At 39.9% G+C, this 19,971-nt stretch overlaps 2 protein-coding genes across 6 annotated transcripts in view; both read right to left on the reverse strand.

The window, feature by feature from the left end:
- The window catches only part of C4BPA (complement component 4 binding protein alpha), a 41,070-nt gene extending 37,400 nt beyond the window's left edge, over window positions 1-3,670 (reverse strand). The window contains exon 1 of one of the 2 annotated variants that reach the window (XM_025354944.1): window positions 3,475-3,670. The gene's annotated coding sequence lies outside the window, so the exon portion shown is untranslated. The remainder of the gene's footprint in view (window positions 1-3,474) is intronic. The other variant, XM_025354983.1, reaches the window with a different exon arrangement.
- Window positions 3,671-7,853: 4,183 nt separating this feature from the next.
- Window positions 7,854-18,555, reverse strand: C4BPB (complement component 4 binding protein beta). 4 transcript variants are annotated; one of them, XM_025397364.1, is made up of 7 exons: window positions 18,202-18,546; window positions 17,141-17,311; window positions 15,798-15,974; window positions 12,063-12,245; window positions 10,960-11,053; window positions 9,288-9,402; window positions 7,854-8,058 (listed from the first exon to the last, which is right to left on the reverse strand). In XM_025397364.1, exons 1-7 carry the CDS (start codon window positions 18,257-18,259, stop codon window positions 7,918-7,920), a joined length of 939 nt encoding a protein of 312 aa, XP_025253149.1. In that variant the 5' UTR covers window positions 18,260-18,546; the 3' UTR covers window positions 7,854-7,917. The 4 variants fall into 4 exon arrangements, with proteins under 4 accessions (XP_025253149.1, XP_025253168.1, XP_025253160.1 ...); XM_025397383.1 differs by lacking the exon at window positions 12,063-12,245 and having other exon boundaries at window positions 17,141-17,314; window positions 18,202-18,309; window positions 18,432-18,510; XM_025397375.1 differs by lacking the exon at window positions 12,063-12,245 and having other exon boundaries at window positions 17,141-17,314; window positions 18,202-18,555.
- Between the last annotated feature and the right edge of the window lie 1,416 nt (window positions 18,556-19,971).

A 19,971-nucleotide genomic window follows, 5' to 3' on the forward strand; every position in this document is an offset into this window, starting at 1 on the left:
AAAAAAAAAAAAAAAAAATTAAGTTAAAATTCCCAAGGTTCAAATCAGTATTTCCAATCACTTCATTTGTATCTCCCAGGCACCTTGAATTTAACATATTTCAAACTAAATTCACTATGTTCCTCCAACACTACTTAATATCTGTGCTTTCTGTCTCAGTGAAGGTGACAATCTCCACCCAGCCTCCCAGACTAGAAATCCAACTCATTGCCTACGCTGTCTCACCTTCTTGCACTATTCAGAGTCGTCAAGTTGGTCATAGCAGCAGCACCAGAATCGGCCACTCTCTCCTACACTCCACTTCCATAGTCCAGGTTTAGGTTCCTATAATTCCCTTCCCCTCACTCTAGATCACTGCAAAAGCCTTCAAACATTTATAAGCCAGCTTCCATGTTGATGCCATTATGTCCCTAAAAAGCAATTTACATGTTGTCACTCTGCTTAAAAACTTTCATGGTTCCCAGTTTGCATAGGTTCCCATATCTGCCCCAATTTTCCCATCATTTCTCACTTAGAACACCATGCTTCAGTCTCAAGGAGACACTTACCCTTCCCCAAAGACATTCTGGGTTTTTTTGGTTTTTTTGTGTGTGTGTGTGTTTTGTTGTTGTTGTTGAGACTGGGTCTCGCTCTGTGTCACCCAGCCTGGAGTGAAGTGGTGCAATCACAGCTCACTGCAGCCTCAACCTCCTGGGCTCGAATGATGCTCCCACCTCAGTCTCCCCAGTAGCTGGGACCACAGGAGTGTGCCACCACACCCAGCTAATTTTTTAATTTTTTCTAAGGACAGGGGTCTCACTATGTTGCCCAAGCTGGTCTTGAACTCCCGGCCTCAAGTGAACCTCTCACCTCGGCCTCCCAAAGTGCTGGAATTATAGGCATGAGCCACCACACACAGCCAGGATTTTTTTGAAAAACATCTGCAAGCATTTGCAGTTAATGGCTCACATGCATTAATGCTCTTACCTCCAACTTCTCCTTTATTCACTATTCTTTTATTCACTATTCAGATCAAATGTCACTTCCTTGGTGAAGCATTGCCTGACTTCATCATGAGATGCCAATGTTTTCTGTTCTTCCAGTACTTGGCTAATACCTTAATTGAAACATTGCTTTGTATCATAACTGTCTATTTGCTTTTGCCTCCTGAAATACACTGTGAACTCCTTGAAGACAAGGAAGGTGCTTATTCAACTTTCCATCTCTAACGTGGTATTGTAATTGATCTATACAATCCCGTGACTCCTTTGTTAGAACAAACATTTGCAAGGTCAGTTTTGTCACACAGATTACCATTGGCTTTTTTGCAGCTGCAGAGGAAGAGAAAAGAGTTCCTCCTTATTTTGCAGAGATTTCTTTCACTGCCTTTAGAAAGACTTAATTTGAGCACCAGAATTTAACTAGCTTAAAATTTATACGGAGGAAGGAATAAGACAGAATACATAACAATAAATCTAAAAGGAATGAAATTCAATTTAATTTATCTTTAGAATGAGAATGACTGTCTCACTGAGAACCAAATGAAATAATGTGTGTGAAATGCTTTGTCAGTTTTGAAGAGAGATGATACAGTGACTAGACTTCCCTAACAAACCATCAGGTTGCATCCTAACTCTTCTCCAACTACAGCGTTTGCAGTTCACCATAACTACTCCTGATGGTCCCTCAGCAGAAACCAGCTGGCCACAGAGTATGGGAATGGAGGCTAGAACTTGCGAGCTGAGAAGACCCAAGTTGGAGTTCCAGCAATACCACATACTAAGTCTGTGATCTTGAAGAAGCTATATCAGCTTCTTGAATATCAGTTTCCTCCATCTCTGAAATGATGACATTAAACCTAGATGAACAAATTCTGCAATTCTGTAACTGCTCACCGAAAAACTGAGGCTACTCTAGCAAACGCTTTCGTATTTCAAGGACATCATCTTTTAAATTCCTGCCGAAATGGAACCAACTCAAGAACTTCAGTCAGTATGCTGGGTCCCTTGTGAAAAATACTATTAGCACTTAGCAATGCAGTACAATTTGAGAGACACTGAAACAGCCTTTAGTCCTCAAATTTCTCCCTCCATGAGAAGTTACTTTTTAAGTTAAGATATTTATTTCGTCTAACTTCCCCCTTTTAAAATGCAGATACCTTGTGAAAGGATAATATTTTTCTCCAGTCTCGGGCTGAGTGTCTTCCTCCTTACACCTAGGCTCTCAATTATATCATTTATAAACTTCAGAAAAAACTTGCTTCCACACTTTCCCACCCTTCTTAGAATCTCTTTTTGTTTTGTTTTGTTTTTGGGGGGTGGGAGGGGGTTGTTTTTCGTTTTTTGTTTTGTTTTGTTTTTGAGATGGAGTTTCACTCTTGTTGCCCAAGCTGGAGTGCAATGGCATGATTTTGGCTCACCCCAACCTCCACCTCCCGGGTTCAAACTATCCTCCTGCCTCAGCCTCCCAAGTAACTGGGATTACAGACATATGCCACCATGCCTGGCTAATTTTGTATTTTTGGTAGAGACAGGGTTTCTCCATGTTGGTCAGGCTGGTCTCGAACTCCCAACCTCAGGCAATCCACCAGCCTCCCGAAGTGCTGGGATTACAGGCATGAGCCACCGTGCCCGGCCAAATCTTTTTATTTTTCTATCAGCTCCTTTATTCTGTGCTCATACTACATCCAAACATATCTCTAAGCTTAATGCCAACCTTCCTTGATGCTTCTGCCTCTTCTGTAGTCTACTTTTTATTCTCTTGGTGTTACCATATTTAGAGATAGAATAGGAATCAGCAAAGAGACAAGTGGTTGAAGAATTAAAATGAGGACCAGAATGGTACTGTATCCTAGTCAACCAAGGAAGAAGAGAATTTCAAGAAGGAAGGGTTATCAGCATCATCAAATTAAGAAAGTAAAGAAGGTGAGGACGACTAAGCCTGCTAGCTTCAGAGACCAACTGGAGGCTGGCCAGTGTCCTCCTTATTACCAAATCTAAACATCTTTGCTGTCAATGGTGGAGGAGATTTGGAGTGGTTAATCAAATCTCAAAAAAAAAAAAAAAGAAATGGCCCCAGTTTTCAGAATGTAGACTACGAGAAGCAGGCTTCCTGTGAACCCTTTGAAAAGTCTGGTTTACCCCTTGCCTCAACTCTCTGATGTGGCAAGATGGTGAAAGATAAACCAACCAACCACTACACCTGTTTTTTTAGATACAGTAACAAGAGCAACACCTTACATCTCTTCTTCTTTAGCTTATTTTATTAGAATGCAATATTATTCCTCCTTTTATAATTTTTAAAACTTGAGGCTCAGATGGGGTTAAAGTACTTTCAAGTCATACATCCCGCTAATATAGTGATCCTGAAAAGATTTCTGCTGAAAACACCTCCAAGCTTTTGTCTCTGTTTTATCCTTCTAATCCTGCACTCCTTAAAGGGGCAAACCACCAGCCTTTCCTCCAAGCTACCCCAAGGGTTTAGTAGTCCACCGACCTTTGGTAGTTGAGGAAGAGCAGAAGACTCTGTGATGATATCTCGGATAGTTTCTCAAAGAAGAAAACTGATTTGATCTATGTAGTCCTGGTTCCTGCCCAGATCAGAGTTTATCATAATACCCTGAAGTTGATTGGTAATTGCTCCACCAAAAAGTGCCTGAATGTCAACCATACAGTTGGCTGGTCAGGGATGGCTGGATGGAAATAGATGGGCAGAAACTTTTGATAGGCCCAATGAATGATTAACAGCAGAAATAAAGCAGCACTGTTTACCTAAGCTCCTTCCTCTTTGCTAGTCCTCATTCTTCATAACATGTTGCAATCGTTTATTTTCTCCTCTGCCAACCATTTCCCCTAAGTGGAAAGGTAATTGAAGCCAGAATTCTTTTTTCTTTTCATAAACACACAAGGGTTGTGCAAGTCACAGTCCAGCGAGCCTGGAAACCTTAGATACTGCGAGGTTCAGACAGGCTCCGCAAAAATGATCCACTTTCCATGACACTAGGTCCAGTAGGTTTTCCTGGAGTTTGAGAACTGATATTCTTGCCCAGAGCTTGTCTCTGTCCCACCCCAAGGAATTACAAAAGGTGGGGAATTTATCAAACATGTATTGGGTTTCCACTATGTGCTGAGTTATCTAGAACATATTCAGAGTTCAGCAAATGTTAACTACTACTACATGTCAGGCACCAGAGGGTCTCCAGAAATTGATCTATCCAGTGTGCTCAGAAGAACACAATGAAGGACCAGCCATGTTTCTTCTCACATAGATCTAAAAAGACCACAAGCACTGACATTGTCCAATTAAGCTACTAATCCTCAAGGTTAAGATTTGTGTGCTCAGAAGACTGCTATTAAAAGGCTATTCTTTCTGAGAACTTCACTTTTTCTGTAATAAATATAAAAGACCCAGAAGAGTTTCCGAAAAGGAGCTAAACTACAACAGGTTGAGTTAATCAAGGAAGTTTTTACAGAAGATGTGACATTTGAGTAAAAGGTAGAAATTATTAGATAAAAGTGGTAAGGATATTAGACGTAAAGAAACCATGCAGTACGTCACCAAGGTGAGACGATGATTTGACAAGAATGAACATAGAGGAGGATTCCAGATTGCACAGTCTTGAGCACTAAATTGGAAGAAATACCACATTTAAAGCTGCTATTTCTTTAAAGTACCGTTTCCCAACGTGTTGAAGTCCTTTCGTTTACTTTCCACAGTGACTCTTGCAGATTTTTCTCTCCAGATCACCAAATTGTCACATTCCCTCTCAGTAGATGCTCTTACCTCCTACTTTACTAAAACTCATTCTACCTTAGCTTTATCCGTGTCCAATTTTCCCTCCTATTCACTCCTCACTCAGAGGAGAGTTGTTTCTTCTCTTCCTGCCTCATTTTCAATGCATCTCTCATCCTGAAATGTCCCTTCAATTTTGCCAATACTGTAAATTCCACCTTTCTTCTTTGGTGTGATGCTGAACTTCTCAAAGGTATGGTTTATTCTACCTGCCTGTTCTTCCTCATTCATCACTCCACCTGTTGCTTTCCCATCTGGCTTCTACCCACTCTTCTACTGACATGTGTCTCTGAGGCATGCCCTTAGGTCCAAGTCCAAAATACCTTTAATTCATTTCTTATTATCTGTCTGCAGCCTTTGTCACTGCTGATCATTTCCTTTCTGAAACTCTTCCTTTGGCTTCCATGACACTAAATTTTCCTGATTCCTTTAACTTAACTGATTTCTCTTTCTTAGTTATTGTTACCTCCTCTTCCTCCTTCTCATTCCTAAATATAGATATATCTCAGGCTCTTCTTTTAAAAAAAAATTATCTTCGCAATTTTAGTGATCTTGCTTTCTGTCACAGCTTTGACTATTACCAGTAAGAAGACTAGCCAGCACTACATTATTTCTGATTACTCTCCCAAACTCAAGACTTACTTTCTTGGGTCTATTTATTGCCCACTGGACATCTTACAAGCACTTTACCCTCAGCACATCCGAAGAGGAATTTCTCATTTCCTGCAAACAAGCTTCACTTTCTGACCCCAACTTTTTCTGACCTCTGGTTCTCAGGAATAAAATTTCAGATTCACTTTTGAACTCCTCCTCTCCCTCACCCTTCAATGTTTGATTAGTTGGCAGGTTGTTTTGATACGAGTTTTGCAATACCTCTCGTGTCTGCTGCTTCTTTTTCATTTCCGCTGCCATCAAACCAGTTCGGGTTGATAGTGCCTCCGGTATGGACTATTGTAGGAGTCCTTTCATTGGTTTCTCTTAGTTCTTTTCCCTCATCAACCAATAACACAACATTGTGAGAGAAATCTTTCTTTATGTTCTGTCCTTATTACTTCCTTGTTTGAAAGGTTTCCATGTCTCCATGGTCTGACTGCCAAAAAACAAGTGTATATTCTCTGCCTACCAAAAGCAAGTGTATATTCTCTGGCATGTCATTTAAAACCCTCCATAAACTGACTTTGACTTATCTTTCCAGCCACCTTCTCTCACCAATTTCCATGCTTCATCTAGGCCAGTCCAGGCTATGTGCAAGTTCCTAAACATATCCCATTTTTTCTGCCTCTGTGCAGTGCCTTCTAAAATTATTATTAGAAATTCATTTTACAACGTTAAAAAGCTTTAAGAGAATAAACACGTATAATTTTACATTCTAAGACAATTGTTTTTATCTGTGCATATTATTGTCTAGTCCTTTCCCACAAGAATAAAGGTTTTACATAAATGCAATCGTAAGCCCTTATTAAATATTCTATTTTTACTTAAGATTATATTTTTAAGATTTTCTACTTCCTCATATTTATCACCGTATAAGTCTGCATTACATTTGAAGTACCAAATTTATTCAAAATTTTCCTAAGAGTAGACATTTCAAATGCTTGTAAGGTCCTCCTAGATAGACAATATATATAAATAAGAAGTAGCTTCAATTTCAAATCATTTTGCTCCAGTTAGATTAATCCTAGGAATGAATTTACTTGGTTAAAAGTCTTATTATTGGCCAGGCGTGGTGGCTTACACTTGTAATCCCTGCACTTTGGGAGGCTGAGGCTGGCAGATCACCTAAGGTCAGGAGTTTGAGACCAGCCTGGCCAACATAGAGAAACCCTGTCTCTACTAAAAATACAAAATTAGCCAGGTGTGGTGGTGCGTGCCTGTAATCTCAGCTACTCAGGAGGCTAAGGCAGGAGAATTGCTTGAACCCAGGAGGTGAAGGTTGTGGTGAGCTGAGATGGCGCCATTGCACTCTAGCCTGGGCAACAAGAGCGAAACTCTATCTCAAAAGAAAAAAAAAAAAAATCTTATTATTGTCTTACTCCATTTCTCAAATATTCTTTCCATCAGGAATGAACTCCTTAATCTTTGTCTCCAGTTCTCACTCACTTTTGAAGGCCCAAATAACTGTGACTTCTTCCTTGACGATATTCTTGCCTCCTCCTCCCAGACAGAAGTGAACCTCCTCTCATCTGAGCTCTCATAGCCCACTGTAGTCTGAAAAATGTTTAGTTCATTCTAACCACTCTAAAATAATGCTATGTGTGTACATGTCTTGTGTCTACTAGTAGACTCCAGAGTACTCAAGAGTCCATCTTTTATTCCCATTCATAACTCTACCTAGCAATTTTCCATTATTTCAAGCTGGCTTATATATTTTGGTTGCATTTTATCCAGATATCATATGTATTCCAGGTAGCAGTCAGAATGAGAGGTGGGAGAAGCTTGTCACACCAGCTCAGTATGACATCTTGATTGAAAGCCTTAGGATTCTTATTCCTTCTACCCTCTAAAAAAGGACAATTTAAGTAAAAAACTGTTTAAAATTTTTGTTTCTAAAAAAGAGAAGAAATATATTCACTTGTGTTGCACCATCTCTAATCTACCATGCAGGACGAAGTTTCATTCAAGAGGCAGTAAGCGATTTTCCTGCAGAAGATTTGGAAACCTGTTTCCATAAGCCAGATGTGGGCAAGACTGGGAGGAGAGTTTGGGTCTTAGCTCCCCTTCTGTCCCAATGGGTCATTTTTAAGGATGTAACTATTCCAAGCATCTTTTCCAAAATGGAAGGTTAATTTTTGCCTCATAAGTTGCAGTTAGTTTTGGTTTCCTAATTCATGGTCTCGTGTTAAAAGACGGGGTACCCTCTTGGTTGAGATCAGAGTTTCCCCATTCTCCTTACAGACTGGAAATTAAGCCCTCTATGCTCCAATAATATGTTGCTAATTCTGGCCTTAGACAACCGCTACATTTGGCCTTTTCACATTCTGAGAAACACACACACACACACACACACACACACACACACACACGGTGCATTATACAACTGCAGTTGGCAATTTCAGCCCAATAAGAGATACATCTGAAACCAATTTCAGAACCAAGAAGAAATTTTATTCATAGGTTTATTTCTATTACATCTGCTCAGCTGCAGTGTTACAACAATTTTGCCTTCAACTCAGCTTTCTTTAGCTCCAGAGAATATTTTAGCTCCTCCATTGTCATGCCACTTTCCTTTAATTGTTGCATAAAGTTCTCTATGGCTTCGCAGAGGTCCTTACGCTCCTGAAAGGCAAGCTGAAGAAAGAAAATATTTTACAAGTTACAACGTAAGGACTGAGACCCGGCTATATACTCTGAAGCCAGTGAGCAGCAGTTAGCTCTCTGAATGGGGGCTCAGAACCAGGCTAGCTTAAGTAAAGATTTGGGTTTTCATCATGATGAATCATTTATATCTTCTGGCTTAAATATGCTTATTAATACTATCCCAATAATAAAGATGAACTAAAAGAAGAATCTCAATGTAAATGGATCTGTTCAGTGTTGTTTGTTTAGTGTTGGAGCCTAGAAGGATTTTAGAGACTTTTCCAATTCTCATGCATTGTGCTTATGTGCCTTGCCCTATAACAGGGATGCCCAACCCCAGGGCCACAGACCAGTACCAGTCCATGATCTATTAGGAACTGGGTCACACAGCAGAAAGTGAGCAGTGGGCAGGCAAGCAAAACTTCAGCTGTATGTATAGCCACTCTCCCTCGCTCACATTGCTGCCTGAACTCCACCTCCTGTCAGGTCAGCGGTGGCATTAGATCCTCCTAAGAGCGTGAACCCTATTGTGAACTGCTCATGCGAGGGATCTAGGTTGACCCCTCTATGAGAATCTAATGCCTGATGATCTGTCACTGTCTCCCATCACTCCCAGATGAGAATCTAATGCCTGATGATCTGTCACTGTCTCCCATCACTCCCAGATAAGCATCTAATGCCTGATAATCTGTCACTGTCTCCCACCACTCCTAACTAGATGAGACCCTCTAGTTGCAGGAAACAAGTTCAGGGCTCCCACTGATTCTACATTATGGTGAGTTGTATAATCATTTTCTTATGCATTATAATGTAATAATAATAGAAATAAAGTACATAATAAATGTAATGCACCTGAATCATCCCCAAACCATCCCCACTCTCCCCACCCCCATCCGTGGAAAAGTCGTCTTCCATGATACCCATCCCTGGTGTCAAAAAGGTTGGGGATCACTGGTGTATAAGGCACATGAGACAACAACTTCTACCAACAGGGTCTCATGAGGTATTTGTGATGATGGTGGCGAATGGGAACTTCCAACTTCCATTTACAAAAATGTGAGCTAATAGTTTGTGAGCCCCTTCTATAGCCAGGCCAAGGCCAACCCATTCAAAAACAAAATATCCCACATTAAACAGATACATATGGAGCATATGCCAGGAGTGATGCCAGGTCCTGGAGATCCAGCTGTGAACAAGATAGACACAAGCCACCTACTTACAAGTGCTTTCTCACACTCCGGTTTGGGAGCTTCCTGGATCAATTTGCAGACTGGAAGTGCACTGTTCCACTCCCCATCAATGCACTGCTGCTCCTGCATGCCCACTAAGTAGTACCTGAACCGAAATTAGAACAAGGCTTAGCTTTTCCACTTTCTGAATTGGGTAATGGAGACTGGTTTTGTGTAGTTGTTTTTCAGTATTTCATGCTGTGATGGAATCCACCTCCCCGCCCTTGAGCCTCAATGCATGCTTATCTTGGTATTTCAAAGCAGTTCAAAGTAAAACCATTCTCCTGGAGGTGGGGAGGACCCAAGTGAAGAGTCAACCCATAAAACATAGAGAAGTGAGAGATTCTGAATGAGGTGTTTACACACACAGGTTTTGGGTGGGGAGAGTGATAGAAGCACTTTATCATTCAATAACCTAAAAAGGCATCTGGCATCTAAGCTCTAGACAGGAGTAGAAAGTGAGAAACAGCCTGCAAATAAATCTCAGCGAAGGGGCTAAAAAGGAGCAATCAGAAAATCTGATTTCTTTTAATCAGAAAAACATGAGAGTTGCCTGCAAAGTGCATTGAAGGTATATAATGAGATTGAAATGCCAGTGAGGCCACATGACTCTGAGTTAATTAGGGGGCTTTAAGGGTCTATACACTAAGTCTTTATATTTTTGCACTTCTGTATTTGTTTTTTAGCCTTTATATTCTCTGAATTTTTTTTTTTTTTTTTTTTTTTTTTTTTTTAGAAAAACGTACATTTTAGGCCAGGCATGGTGATTCGTGTTTGTAATTCCAGCACTTTGGGAAACCAAGGTGGGAGGATCACTTGAGCTCAGGAGTTCAAGACCAGCCTGGGCAACATAGGGAGACCCCATCTCTACAAAATCCTTAAAAAATTAGCCAAGCATGGTGGTCCATGCCTGTAGTCCCAGCTATTAGAGAAGCTGAGGTGGGAGGATCACGTGAGCCTAGGAGGCAGAGGTTGCAGTGAGCTATGAGTACACCACTGCACTCCAGCCTGGGTGACAGAGGGAGACACTGTCTCAAAAACAACAACCGAAAAAAAAAAACAAAAAAAAAAACCATACATTTAATTAATTTATTTATTTAGTTTTAAAACAGAGTATCACTTCTCCACCCAGGTTGAAGTGCAGTGGCACCATCTAGGCTCACGGCAACCTCCACCTCCTGGGTTCAAGCAATTCTCATGCCTCAGCCTCCTGAGTAGCTGGGATTACAGGAACGCACCACCATGCCCAGCTAATTTTTTTATTTTTAGTAGAGACGAGGGTTTTGCCCTGTTGGCCAGGGCTGGTCTTGATCTCCTGACCTCAAGCAATCCACCCACCTTGGCATCTCAAAGTGCTGGGATTACAGGTGTCAGCCACCACGCCCAGCCAAACCCATACATTTTAAATAATTTACCTTGTCTTGGTAGAGGGAAAAAAGAGATACTTGCACTGGGGTAAGTAGGATACTTTAGTAGGATCAGTCCGTCTTCTAGGGATTGAGGAGAGCTAGCAGAGGGCCAAAGCAGCTCTCAAAATCAGAATGAGCTCAGAATCCTGCAGCAGTAGGAAATCAGATGACCAGGTGGACACAGGCTGGGTTATTCCCAAAAACAATGCTGCCAAGGGGCAAGATCTGGCACTTGACAAGCTGTGTTCACTTACCTGTCTTTACAGTAATAACTAATGGTGGATCCTAAGGTGAAATTATCTCCTTTAAAATAGCCGTGAGCTGGATTCCCAGGAGGGTCACAGTCCCCTGACAGAAAGGAGTATAGAAGTGACAGCTGTGAGGGCCAGGCATGCTCAATGAACAGCACCCCTAATTGCAGCTGTTTATGCCAGCACCTGATGTCCTCGGAGCAACACCTGTGAGATCTTGAAACATGTTCTTCATTCATTTCCTTCTCTTCTAAATCATATTTGTCCATGGGAAAGAGCTTTCCCCCAGCTTATCTTCTAAGTTAGTAGGGATTTGGGAGTATTATCTGACTAGCAGGAGCTCAGGGAAAGAAATTTTAAGTTATAGAGAAGCTAATCATTAACATACAAGAAAATAAAAATTGGGCCACAGGTGAAGGCTGAAGAAATAACTCCATGAGAGAGGAGATGAAGTGTGTGAGCTCAAATGGAAGCTGACATCCCCTGGATAAGAGTTGTGAAGCATGAGTGTATCAGTCCATCTCACATTGTGATAAAGAAATACCTGAGACTGGGTAATTTATAAAGAAAAGAGGTTTAACTGGCTCATGTTTCTTCAAGAAGCATGGTGCTGGCATCTGCTCAGCTTCTGGGGAGGCCTCAGGAAACTTACAATCATGGCAGAAGGCAAAGGGGGAGCGAGGCATCTCACATAACTGGAGCAGGAACAAGAGAGAGAGGGAGGAGGTGCTACACACTTTTAAACAACCAGATCTCATGAGAACTCACTCGCTGTCACGAGGACAGTACCTAGGGAGATGGTGCTAGACCATTCATGAGAAATCTACCTGCATGATCCAGTCACTTCCCACCAAGCCCCACCTCCAACACTGGAGATTACAATTCAATATGAGATTTGAGCAGGAACACACATCCAAACTATATCAAGGAGAGTATCAGAAAAAGGGGAGAAGGTGGGAGGAGGGGCTCACACCTGTAATCCCAGCACGTTGGGAGGCCGAAGTGGGTGGATTATCTCAGGTCAGGAGTTTGAGACCAGCCTGCCCAACACGGTGAAACCCAGTCTCTACTAAAAATACAAAAATTAGCCCAGCGTGGGTGAGCGCCTGTAATCCCAGCTACTTGGGAGGCTGAGGCACGAGAATCGCTTGAACCTGGGAGGTGGAGGTTGCAGTGAGCCAAGATCGTGCCACTGTACTCCAGCCTGGGCAACAGAGCAAGACTCTGTCTCAAAAGAAAAAGACATAGGGAAGAACATGGCTGGAAGGGAAGAGAACGAGTCTGTGGAACTGTGGAAAGAAAGCAGGATGATATATTAGGAGTTGTGAGTCTTGATACTGACTCTTCCACTAGCTATGTAGCACTAAAGCCATTTTGCACCTCTTGGCTTCCTTCCTAATATTACAGATAAGCAGGTTAAATAATGTCATCTCTAAGGTCCCAGTCAGCTCTGAGACCACAGGACACTAAACATGTCGATCAAAAATAGTGGCTAACAATGATTATGTAGGTGTATATTTACTGAAAAATAAAAGTCTTCTAAACAAATCGTTGAATAAAAACAGCAGATCATGAAAGAGCATATATAATATTATTTTTGTAAATCATGGTTACACACACATAAGCACAGAAAAAAAGTATGTAAAGTTATATGCCAAAATACTTAATGCCCTTATCCTTAGATGGTAGGCTTGTAGGTAATTGGTCTCATCTTTTATTTTCTATATTTTTCTACAACAAAGGTGTATTAATATTACTTATGCAGTTAATACACTGTAATTTTTTTAAAGCTCAAAGACTGAGCTCAAAGGCTGAATAGAGGAAAGCAAGAAGAATTTCCAGGAGTTGTTTGGGGGATTCCAGTCCACCAGAGTTCTGGTAACTTTTATGAGTACAATTTTGAATGAAAGGAAACGATGTGGTAAACAGAAAGAATAAACAGAAAGAATCTGGTTTATTCAGAAACCTAGGGAGCTCATCCTAGATTTAGATAATGAAGTGACATAAAAAGACAGGGATTCTGTGGTTAAGAGCTAGAATAGAAACTACTGAATTACAATAGAGTAAAACAGAAAATATTTGGAAGAAATAAGAAAATACTTGAAACTTGTGTCAAGCTAATGACATAAAATGATACTATATGCGTGTAATTTAACTGTATATATAATAGTATGTGTATGCATGTTTTAAGTAACCCCAAATTCCCTCATGTAAGAGCATATATAGTTTGTGCTCTTAAACTGTCTGTCTTTATTATTTATTTATTTATTTATTTTTTTTTTTAGAGACAGGCCTCACTATGTTGTCTAGGCTGGCCTCAAATTTCCGGACTGAAGCTATCCTCCTGCCTTAGCTTCCCAAGTAGCTGAGACTAGCTGGGACTGCAAGTGTGCACTACCATGCCTGGCTTTTATTATTTTAGTAGCTACTGCCAAAATACATCCAAATAGTGATAGCACTTTACACTGTTACTGACATAAATGGTTATTTCCTCAGATCATGAATGATATTAAATTAAATCCATCTTTTCATTTTTTGCTAATCTGCTCAATAAAAGATGTAGATCTAATTTTAATTTCCAGTTCTATAATCATTTGTAATGTTCAATATCCGTTCATATAATCGGGAAATAGAAGTGCTGTTTAGGGCCATTCTTTTGGAATTGCTGTCCTTACCTAACTTTGCTTATTTTCTATTGGGTTGTTTATTCCTTACTGATCTCTAGGGTATATTTGTTTATTAAAAACATTAACTCTTTAACCATCAAATATGTTGCAAATACTTTATTCAAGTCTGTTATCTTTTCACTTTTATGATGTTTCTTAGTATGTAGAAGTTTTTCTTTTAAAAATTTCACTAAATCTGCCCATTTTCTTCCTTTATGACTTCTGAGTTTTATGAAACTGCTTAGGAAGGCTTTCCCCATCCCAGTGCAATAAATATATTATCTCATGTTTTCTTTTAATGATTTAATAATTTTGCCTTTTATAGTTATATATTTAAAATACATTTGGAATGTATTATGAATATGGTGTGAACTAGAGCCCTAACTTTGTCTTCTTCCAAATAGATAATTATTCCATTACCATTAAATAGACTTCTCCTCCTGACTTAATCTGTTCTACTTATCTGTACCCATACTTTGCTATTTTAATGACATATAATTTGTAGTACATACAGTTTGCCATTTTAATGCTATTGTGCTCATAGTAACTTTGTAGTACATTTTACTATCTAATACGGCAAGTATTCCTTTCCCTTTGATCCAGTCAAATATATACATCATTCATCATTTTCCCAAAAATATTTATAATGTTAGATGTCTACCTTACCAGAGGAGACTCTTTAATTAATGTTTTTTTTTCATATTTTTGAATTTAAAATTCTGGTAGGCATTGCATTATAATACTAAGTCTGCCCATCCAGGATCACGCATGTCTTTTCTTTCATTCAAGTCTTGTTTTTTATCTTCCAGTAAATTTTCATATAGATTTTGTGAATAGAATTATTTTTACATTTCAAATTCAACTAATAATTATTAATAGAAAATAAAAACATTGATTTTTTTCAATATTTATTTTGTATCTAAGTATGTATTAAATATTTTAGTAGAATTTCTTGGATATTTGAAGTATATTCTGCAAATAATGGCATCCTGTGATCCAGCAATCATTTTAGGAATCTATCCTATAGAAATAACATAGTAGCCGGGCACGGTGGCTCACGCCTGTAATCCCAGCACTTTGGGAGGCCGAGGAGGGTGGATCACAAGATTAGGAGTTCGAAACCAGTCTGGCCAAGATGGTGAAACCCTGTCTCTACTAAAAATACAAAAATTAGCCAGGCGTGGTAGCAGACACCTGTAACCCAGCTACTCGGGAGGCTGAGGCAGGAGAATCACTAGAACGTGGGCGGTAGAGGTTACAGTGAGCCAAGATCGCACCACTGCACTGTGGCCTGGGCAATAGAGCAAGACTCCATCTCAAAAAAAAAAAAAAAGAAAGAAAGAAAGACTCCATCTCAAAAAAAAAAAGAAAGAAAGAAAGAAAGAACAACGTAGATGTAAGAATATGTGTGTGTATAAAATACTCATTTCAGCATTGTTCCTAACAGGAAAAATGTTAAAATAATATGACAGCCATATAATAAATTATGACATACACATATGCAGTTATTAAATAGTAGGCAATAGAGCTATATGGACTGGTCATGGCCATGTACATAGTTACATGAAGAAAAGCAATTTAAAAATATGTATAGTAAGTCCCATTTCTATAGGTATATTCATATAATTACATACACACAAAATGGCATTTAATGCTTCTTTAATTTAAATATTTCATTTGTGTGTGTTTGTTTTAAATGTCTGTATAAACATAAGAAAAAGTCATGAAATAAACACACCTAACTTACTAATTCTGAAAGATATGAATTGTAGTGATAGAAAGAGGGTCTTTAGCCTCTTGTAGATAATTTTGCAATAGATGCAAAATCCCCCTGTTTTGTGTTTACTTTTCAAACAAAGACCTTAAATCACTGTCTTGAAATTGAAAAATAAAATAGTCAATGCTCCAAACTACCCTGCATTAGACCTAGTAGGACAGGACCCCTATTTGAGAAGGAAAAAAGTGTGCTTTGGATGCTGTTCACTGCAATGGAATGTATTCTCTTGAGGTGAGATTTGGTTCTGTGAGCTCCACTCATTTCATGGCTGTCTGCTAGATCTTAAGCCCATCCCTGATACAAAAAAAGAGAAAAGCATCCCAGGGATGTTGCAAATGTCTAAGTTTACACTACTAATCAGTATTTTGGGGATTCTTGATGGCTTCTCTTGTACTTACTACTTTTGCAGATGGGAAAGGGAGGTGCCCAGGTGTGGTCCTCTAGACACTGGCTCCAATTGCTGCCCTTGAGGATGTAGTGGTCATTGCACTTAAATGTGATTTTGTCACTTATATTTACAGGCCCCGAAGTACTGAACTCGCCATTCACCAGCACAGGATCAGGACAGTGGCCCACTGAAGAAGAAAATAAGCAATAATCTGAAAGGGCAAGGCTGAAGGCCAACACAGCAAAGGCCAAACCTCCTCAGTCTTCAGTGAAAAAACAGCAAATTAGAGCTAATACTGCACATTTTTAATTCGGTGAAGTACCTGGTACTGCCATATCAATGCAGAATGAAAAAAAAGAGGAGATCGACCTAAGTACTTTAAAAAAAGAGCTTTGTCATGCACAAGAACAACATGAATTGGCAACTGAAAGTAATTTATTACATAACTGAAAGTTACCAATAGTATGTTTATTGTACTGTTATATTAAGCATGGCTCAAAATTCATGAGCCTATGTTTGAGGCAAGTATTTCCTTCCCTTTCATCCAGCCAAATATATACTTACTTAGCATTTTTTATTATGTTGTGCTTTTTCCCATGGCATGGAAAAAGACAGGAGAGAATGTACAGGGATATGAGTTTGGTTACATGAATGAAGGATCATAATATCGGTGTGCTCTACTCTAGGTATACAAGAGAACTAATGCAACTATTCTTTTAAAAACTAGTAGTAACAAATAGAATATGGATTAATTATTCCCCATCTCCACAGAGGATATCAGAAATGGGTTTTGTGACCTTGAGCAAATCAGTTGGATCTCAATTATCACATTGGTAAACTGAGAATACAAACTATTCCCAGTTCAAAAGTTACATGATAGGTGAAATAAAATGATATGATGTACTTCCTTCAAAATAATAAAGTGAGGATATACATGAAACAAGATTAGTCTTGTGTGGATAATTGATGAAATTATGTGATGAATCTCTATGAGTGAATTTGACTCTTCTGTCTTTTGTATACATTTTAAATTTTCCATAACATAAACATTTTTAAAGAAATATAAAGTTAAACAAATTACAGCAAAAAAAAAAAGTTCTAATATCTGGAAGAAATTATTTCTTCCCCATAGTGGGAATTGATTCTATTAATTCAACTAAATTAATACTGATCAAGATCTGATCATGGAGCTTCCAAGAGAAGCTCTTCCACTAGAGTGCTTTAAAAGAGGTTTTCTAGTAATTGAGAATTTTTGTTTTCTTATAAAGTTTTACCATGGCCTATAGGAAGTAGGATGTGAAGGAGTAAAACAGGATATCAATATGGGCAAAGATACAGAAAGATCTAACTTACAGCGGCACTCAGTAGTGGTGTTATCCCACTCCTTAGAGGCATTGCAAAAAACGGTCTTCTTTCCTACCAGGTGGTAGCCTTTGATACAAACATAAGTCCCCAGAATCTGTCCTTCCACCTCCTTTGCGATAAATATGCTATTATTCACTGGAGGAAGTTCTGGACAGTGCTCTGCTGGAAGGAAGAAGAAAACAGATCCACTTGGCATACCATGTGCTGTCAGGGAGCCCTTATTAGATTTCCCCATCCTCGTGTCTTTTTGCTGGATTATTGATCCTGATTCCTGTACTCTTCCATGTCCATGTACATCCATGTCCTTCCCTTCCAACAGATTTCCAAAGGTTTCTTTTTTTGTTTTTGTTTTGTTTTATTTTGTTTTTTGAGACGAAGTCTCACTCTGTCACCCAGGCTGGAGTACAGTGGCACGATCTCGGCTCACTGCAAACTCTGCCTCCTGGGTTCACACCCATTCTCCTGCCTCAGCCTCCCGAGCAGCTGGGACTACAGGGGCCCAGCACCATGACCGGCTAATTTTTTTGTATTTTTAGCAGAGACGGAGTTTCACCGTGTTAGCCAGGATGGTCTCAATCTCCTGACCTCATGATCTGCCCACCTCGGCCTCACAAAGTGCTGGGATTACAGGCATGAGCCACTGCACCTGGCCAGATTTCCAAAGTTTTATTTCCAAAAGTATAACAGGAATCTTACTCAAATTTCAACCACAAGTTATCCACTTCTAAACAAATAGTCCCCTACCCAAATAGCGGTCCTGGAGTTTATAACAAGTAAGACCTCCCAGGATTTTGAAATTGGTACTCTTTTTGCTCCCAGAACAGAAAGGGAAAGTAAACAGTAACCACCCACTTCAGAGATCAGGGTCATCATTAAATGTATAGTAAGCTCCTACTGCGTGCAGAACATTAGGCCAATTTGAGACTTTTTCAATAGAAGAATAAATATTAGAAATGTAAACTTCCTTAAAGCTCTACACAGAGTTCCTCAAAACCCCGCAAACTGACACCAAATGCCTGGTAAGCTGAGTTGAAGGAAAGCATACGTACCATCTGAAGCAGAAACCCACCGTGCAACCATAAGACAGCACGCACACCAAAAAAACATCTGGTGATCAAAGTCCTCGCCCCAGGCTGGAATTTACCCAGCCCAGATACCTGGTTTGAAAAACAAAATAGATCTTCTAACACTGCTTAAGATCAGCCCAACCACCTCCTTTCTAGAGAAGAGGTTATATTGATTTCCCCTCCCTGAAGAAAATGAAAAGAAAAAATCTTACGACAGGAAATCAGAACAGTTGTAAGGAAGCTGGCATAGAGAGGAACTGCAAAAATACAAAGGGATGACAAAAGAGCTGCCAGGTTTAAAACTCAGTTTCAGAAATTTCCTGGTTTCTGGGAATGTAAATCCATTTGACCAGTCTTTTCGAACTACAGGCTTATCCTTCCCCAACAAACGTGGGCCAAATGGTCTTGCCATGACCTTGACTTCTGTCAATATTTGCCAATGTTTACAGTCCACCTTTGGTAACTCTGACCAGCACTGGGGAAAGAGAACAGGCTGTCAATCCCTGGTTCTTGCCCAGGTAGGACCCAATTTTGAATGCTACCTCATCCTCCTTTCCTGAATACCAGATATCCTAAGGCTGTAAGCGGCACCGAAGACAGAAAGCTCAAGGAAGTAAACTAACCTTACCTGTCTGTCCCTCCAGAGCTATGGCTTCCCAGGAAGGAGCTGGTCTTAACTGACTCCAAACCTGAGTGCTCCAAAGTCCTGCAGTGACCCATTGTCCTCGCTTGCCAGGCCCGTACCCAGGCTTCCTACTTGGTGGCTCTTCCAGGGACAGGATTTGGCCTGAGTCCAGAGTTAACCAAATGAGCAAAGAGAGAGGTGAGGGGAATGCTTTGGTCTCAGGAATTAAGGCATGTAAAATTGTTTTGAGGGCTCCCATATCATCTTGCTTATGACTACTAGAACACTTAGTTGGTTTTCTGTGTTCCAATTATGAAATTGGGGTAAAATTCCTACAAAATTTCAGGTTTTAATAGAAAATAAAGCATTAAGGACACAGTAAGGTTGCAAATGTTCTTCTCTTCCCCACCCATTATTACTATTTGTAATGATTAATCTATGTCTTTCTCCTGAAAGGAATCAGCATATGCCACCCCCAAATATTTGGCATAAAGATTCGTTTAAGCTGAAGATATTTGAGATTCAGTGATATGGAAAGGAACAGAGCTTTTTGGGGCTTTCCTTATCTGACTAAAGGCAGCAACCTTGGAGATAAGGTTGCCATCAATTCCTTTTCAGGACAGATCTATCCTGGAAGGGAGAGCATGAGTGAAACATATTTCAAATTCCTTCTCCAGGGAAATTTCATGGCCTTGAAGGAGACAGAAAGAACACTCGTACTTATATACACAAACATTATTACAAAACTTTCAAGTTTCCTACTTTTCCCCTGAAAATCCACTTACCTTTCCAAAAAATAATCTGTTTTCTTTTTTGTTTGAAATGGTGTCTTGGCATGATCTCGGCTCACTGCAACCTCCGCCTCCCGGGTTCAGGCGATTCTTGTGCCTCAGTCTCCCAAGTAGCTGAAATTACAGGCATGCACTACCATGTCTGGCTAATTTTTGCATTTTTAGCAGAGACGGGGTTTCACCATGTTGGCCAAACTGGTCTCAAATTCCTGACCTCAAATGATCCACCCGCCTTGGCCTCCCAAAGTGCTGGGATTATAGGCATGAGCCACCGCACCTGGCCAGTAATCTCTTTTCTTATAAGTGCCTTTCTTCTCCCCACCTTCATCTATTAAG

The sequence above is a fragment of the Theropithecus gelada genome, chromosome 1 (genome assembly GCF_003255815.1).
Source record: "Theropithecus gelada isolate Dixy chromosome 1, Tgel_1.0, whole genome shotgun sequence".
Classification (NCBI taxonomy): domain Eukaryota; kingdom Metazoa; phylum Chordata; class Mammalia; order Primates; family Cercopithecidae; genus Theropithecus; species Theropithecus gelada.

Bases quoted from the DNA above. Each gene is read 5' to 3' on its own strand.
- C4BPB (XM_025397364.1), bottom strand. From the start codon at position 18,259: ATGTTTTTTTGGTGTGCGTGCTGTCTTATGGTTGCACGGTGGGTTTCT. The intron at 15,975-17,140 runs GTAAGTTAGATC...TTTCTTCTTCAG, and splicing joins CACCACTACTGAGTGCCGCT to TGGGCCACTGTCCTGATCCT. The intron at 9,403-10,959 runs GTAAGTGAACAC...ATTTCGGTTCAG, and splicing joins AGTTATTACTGTAAAGACAG to GTACTACTTAGTGGGCATGC.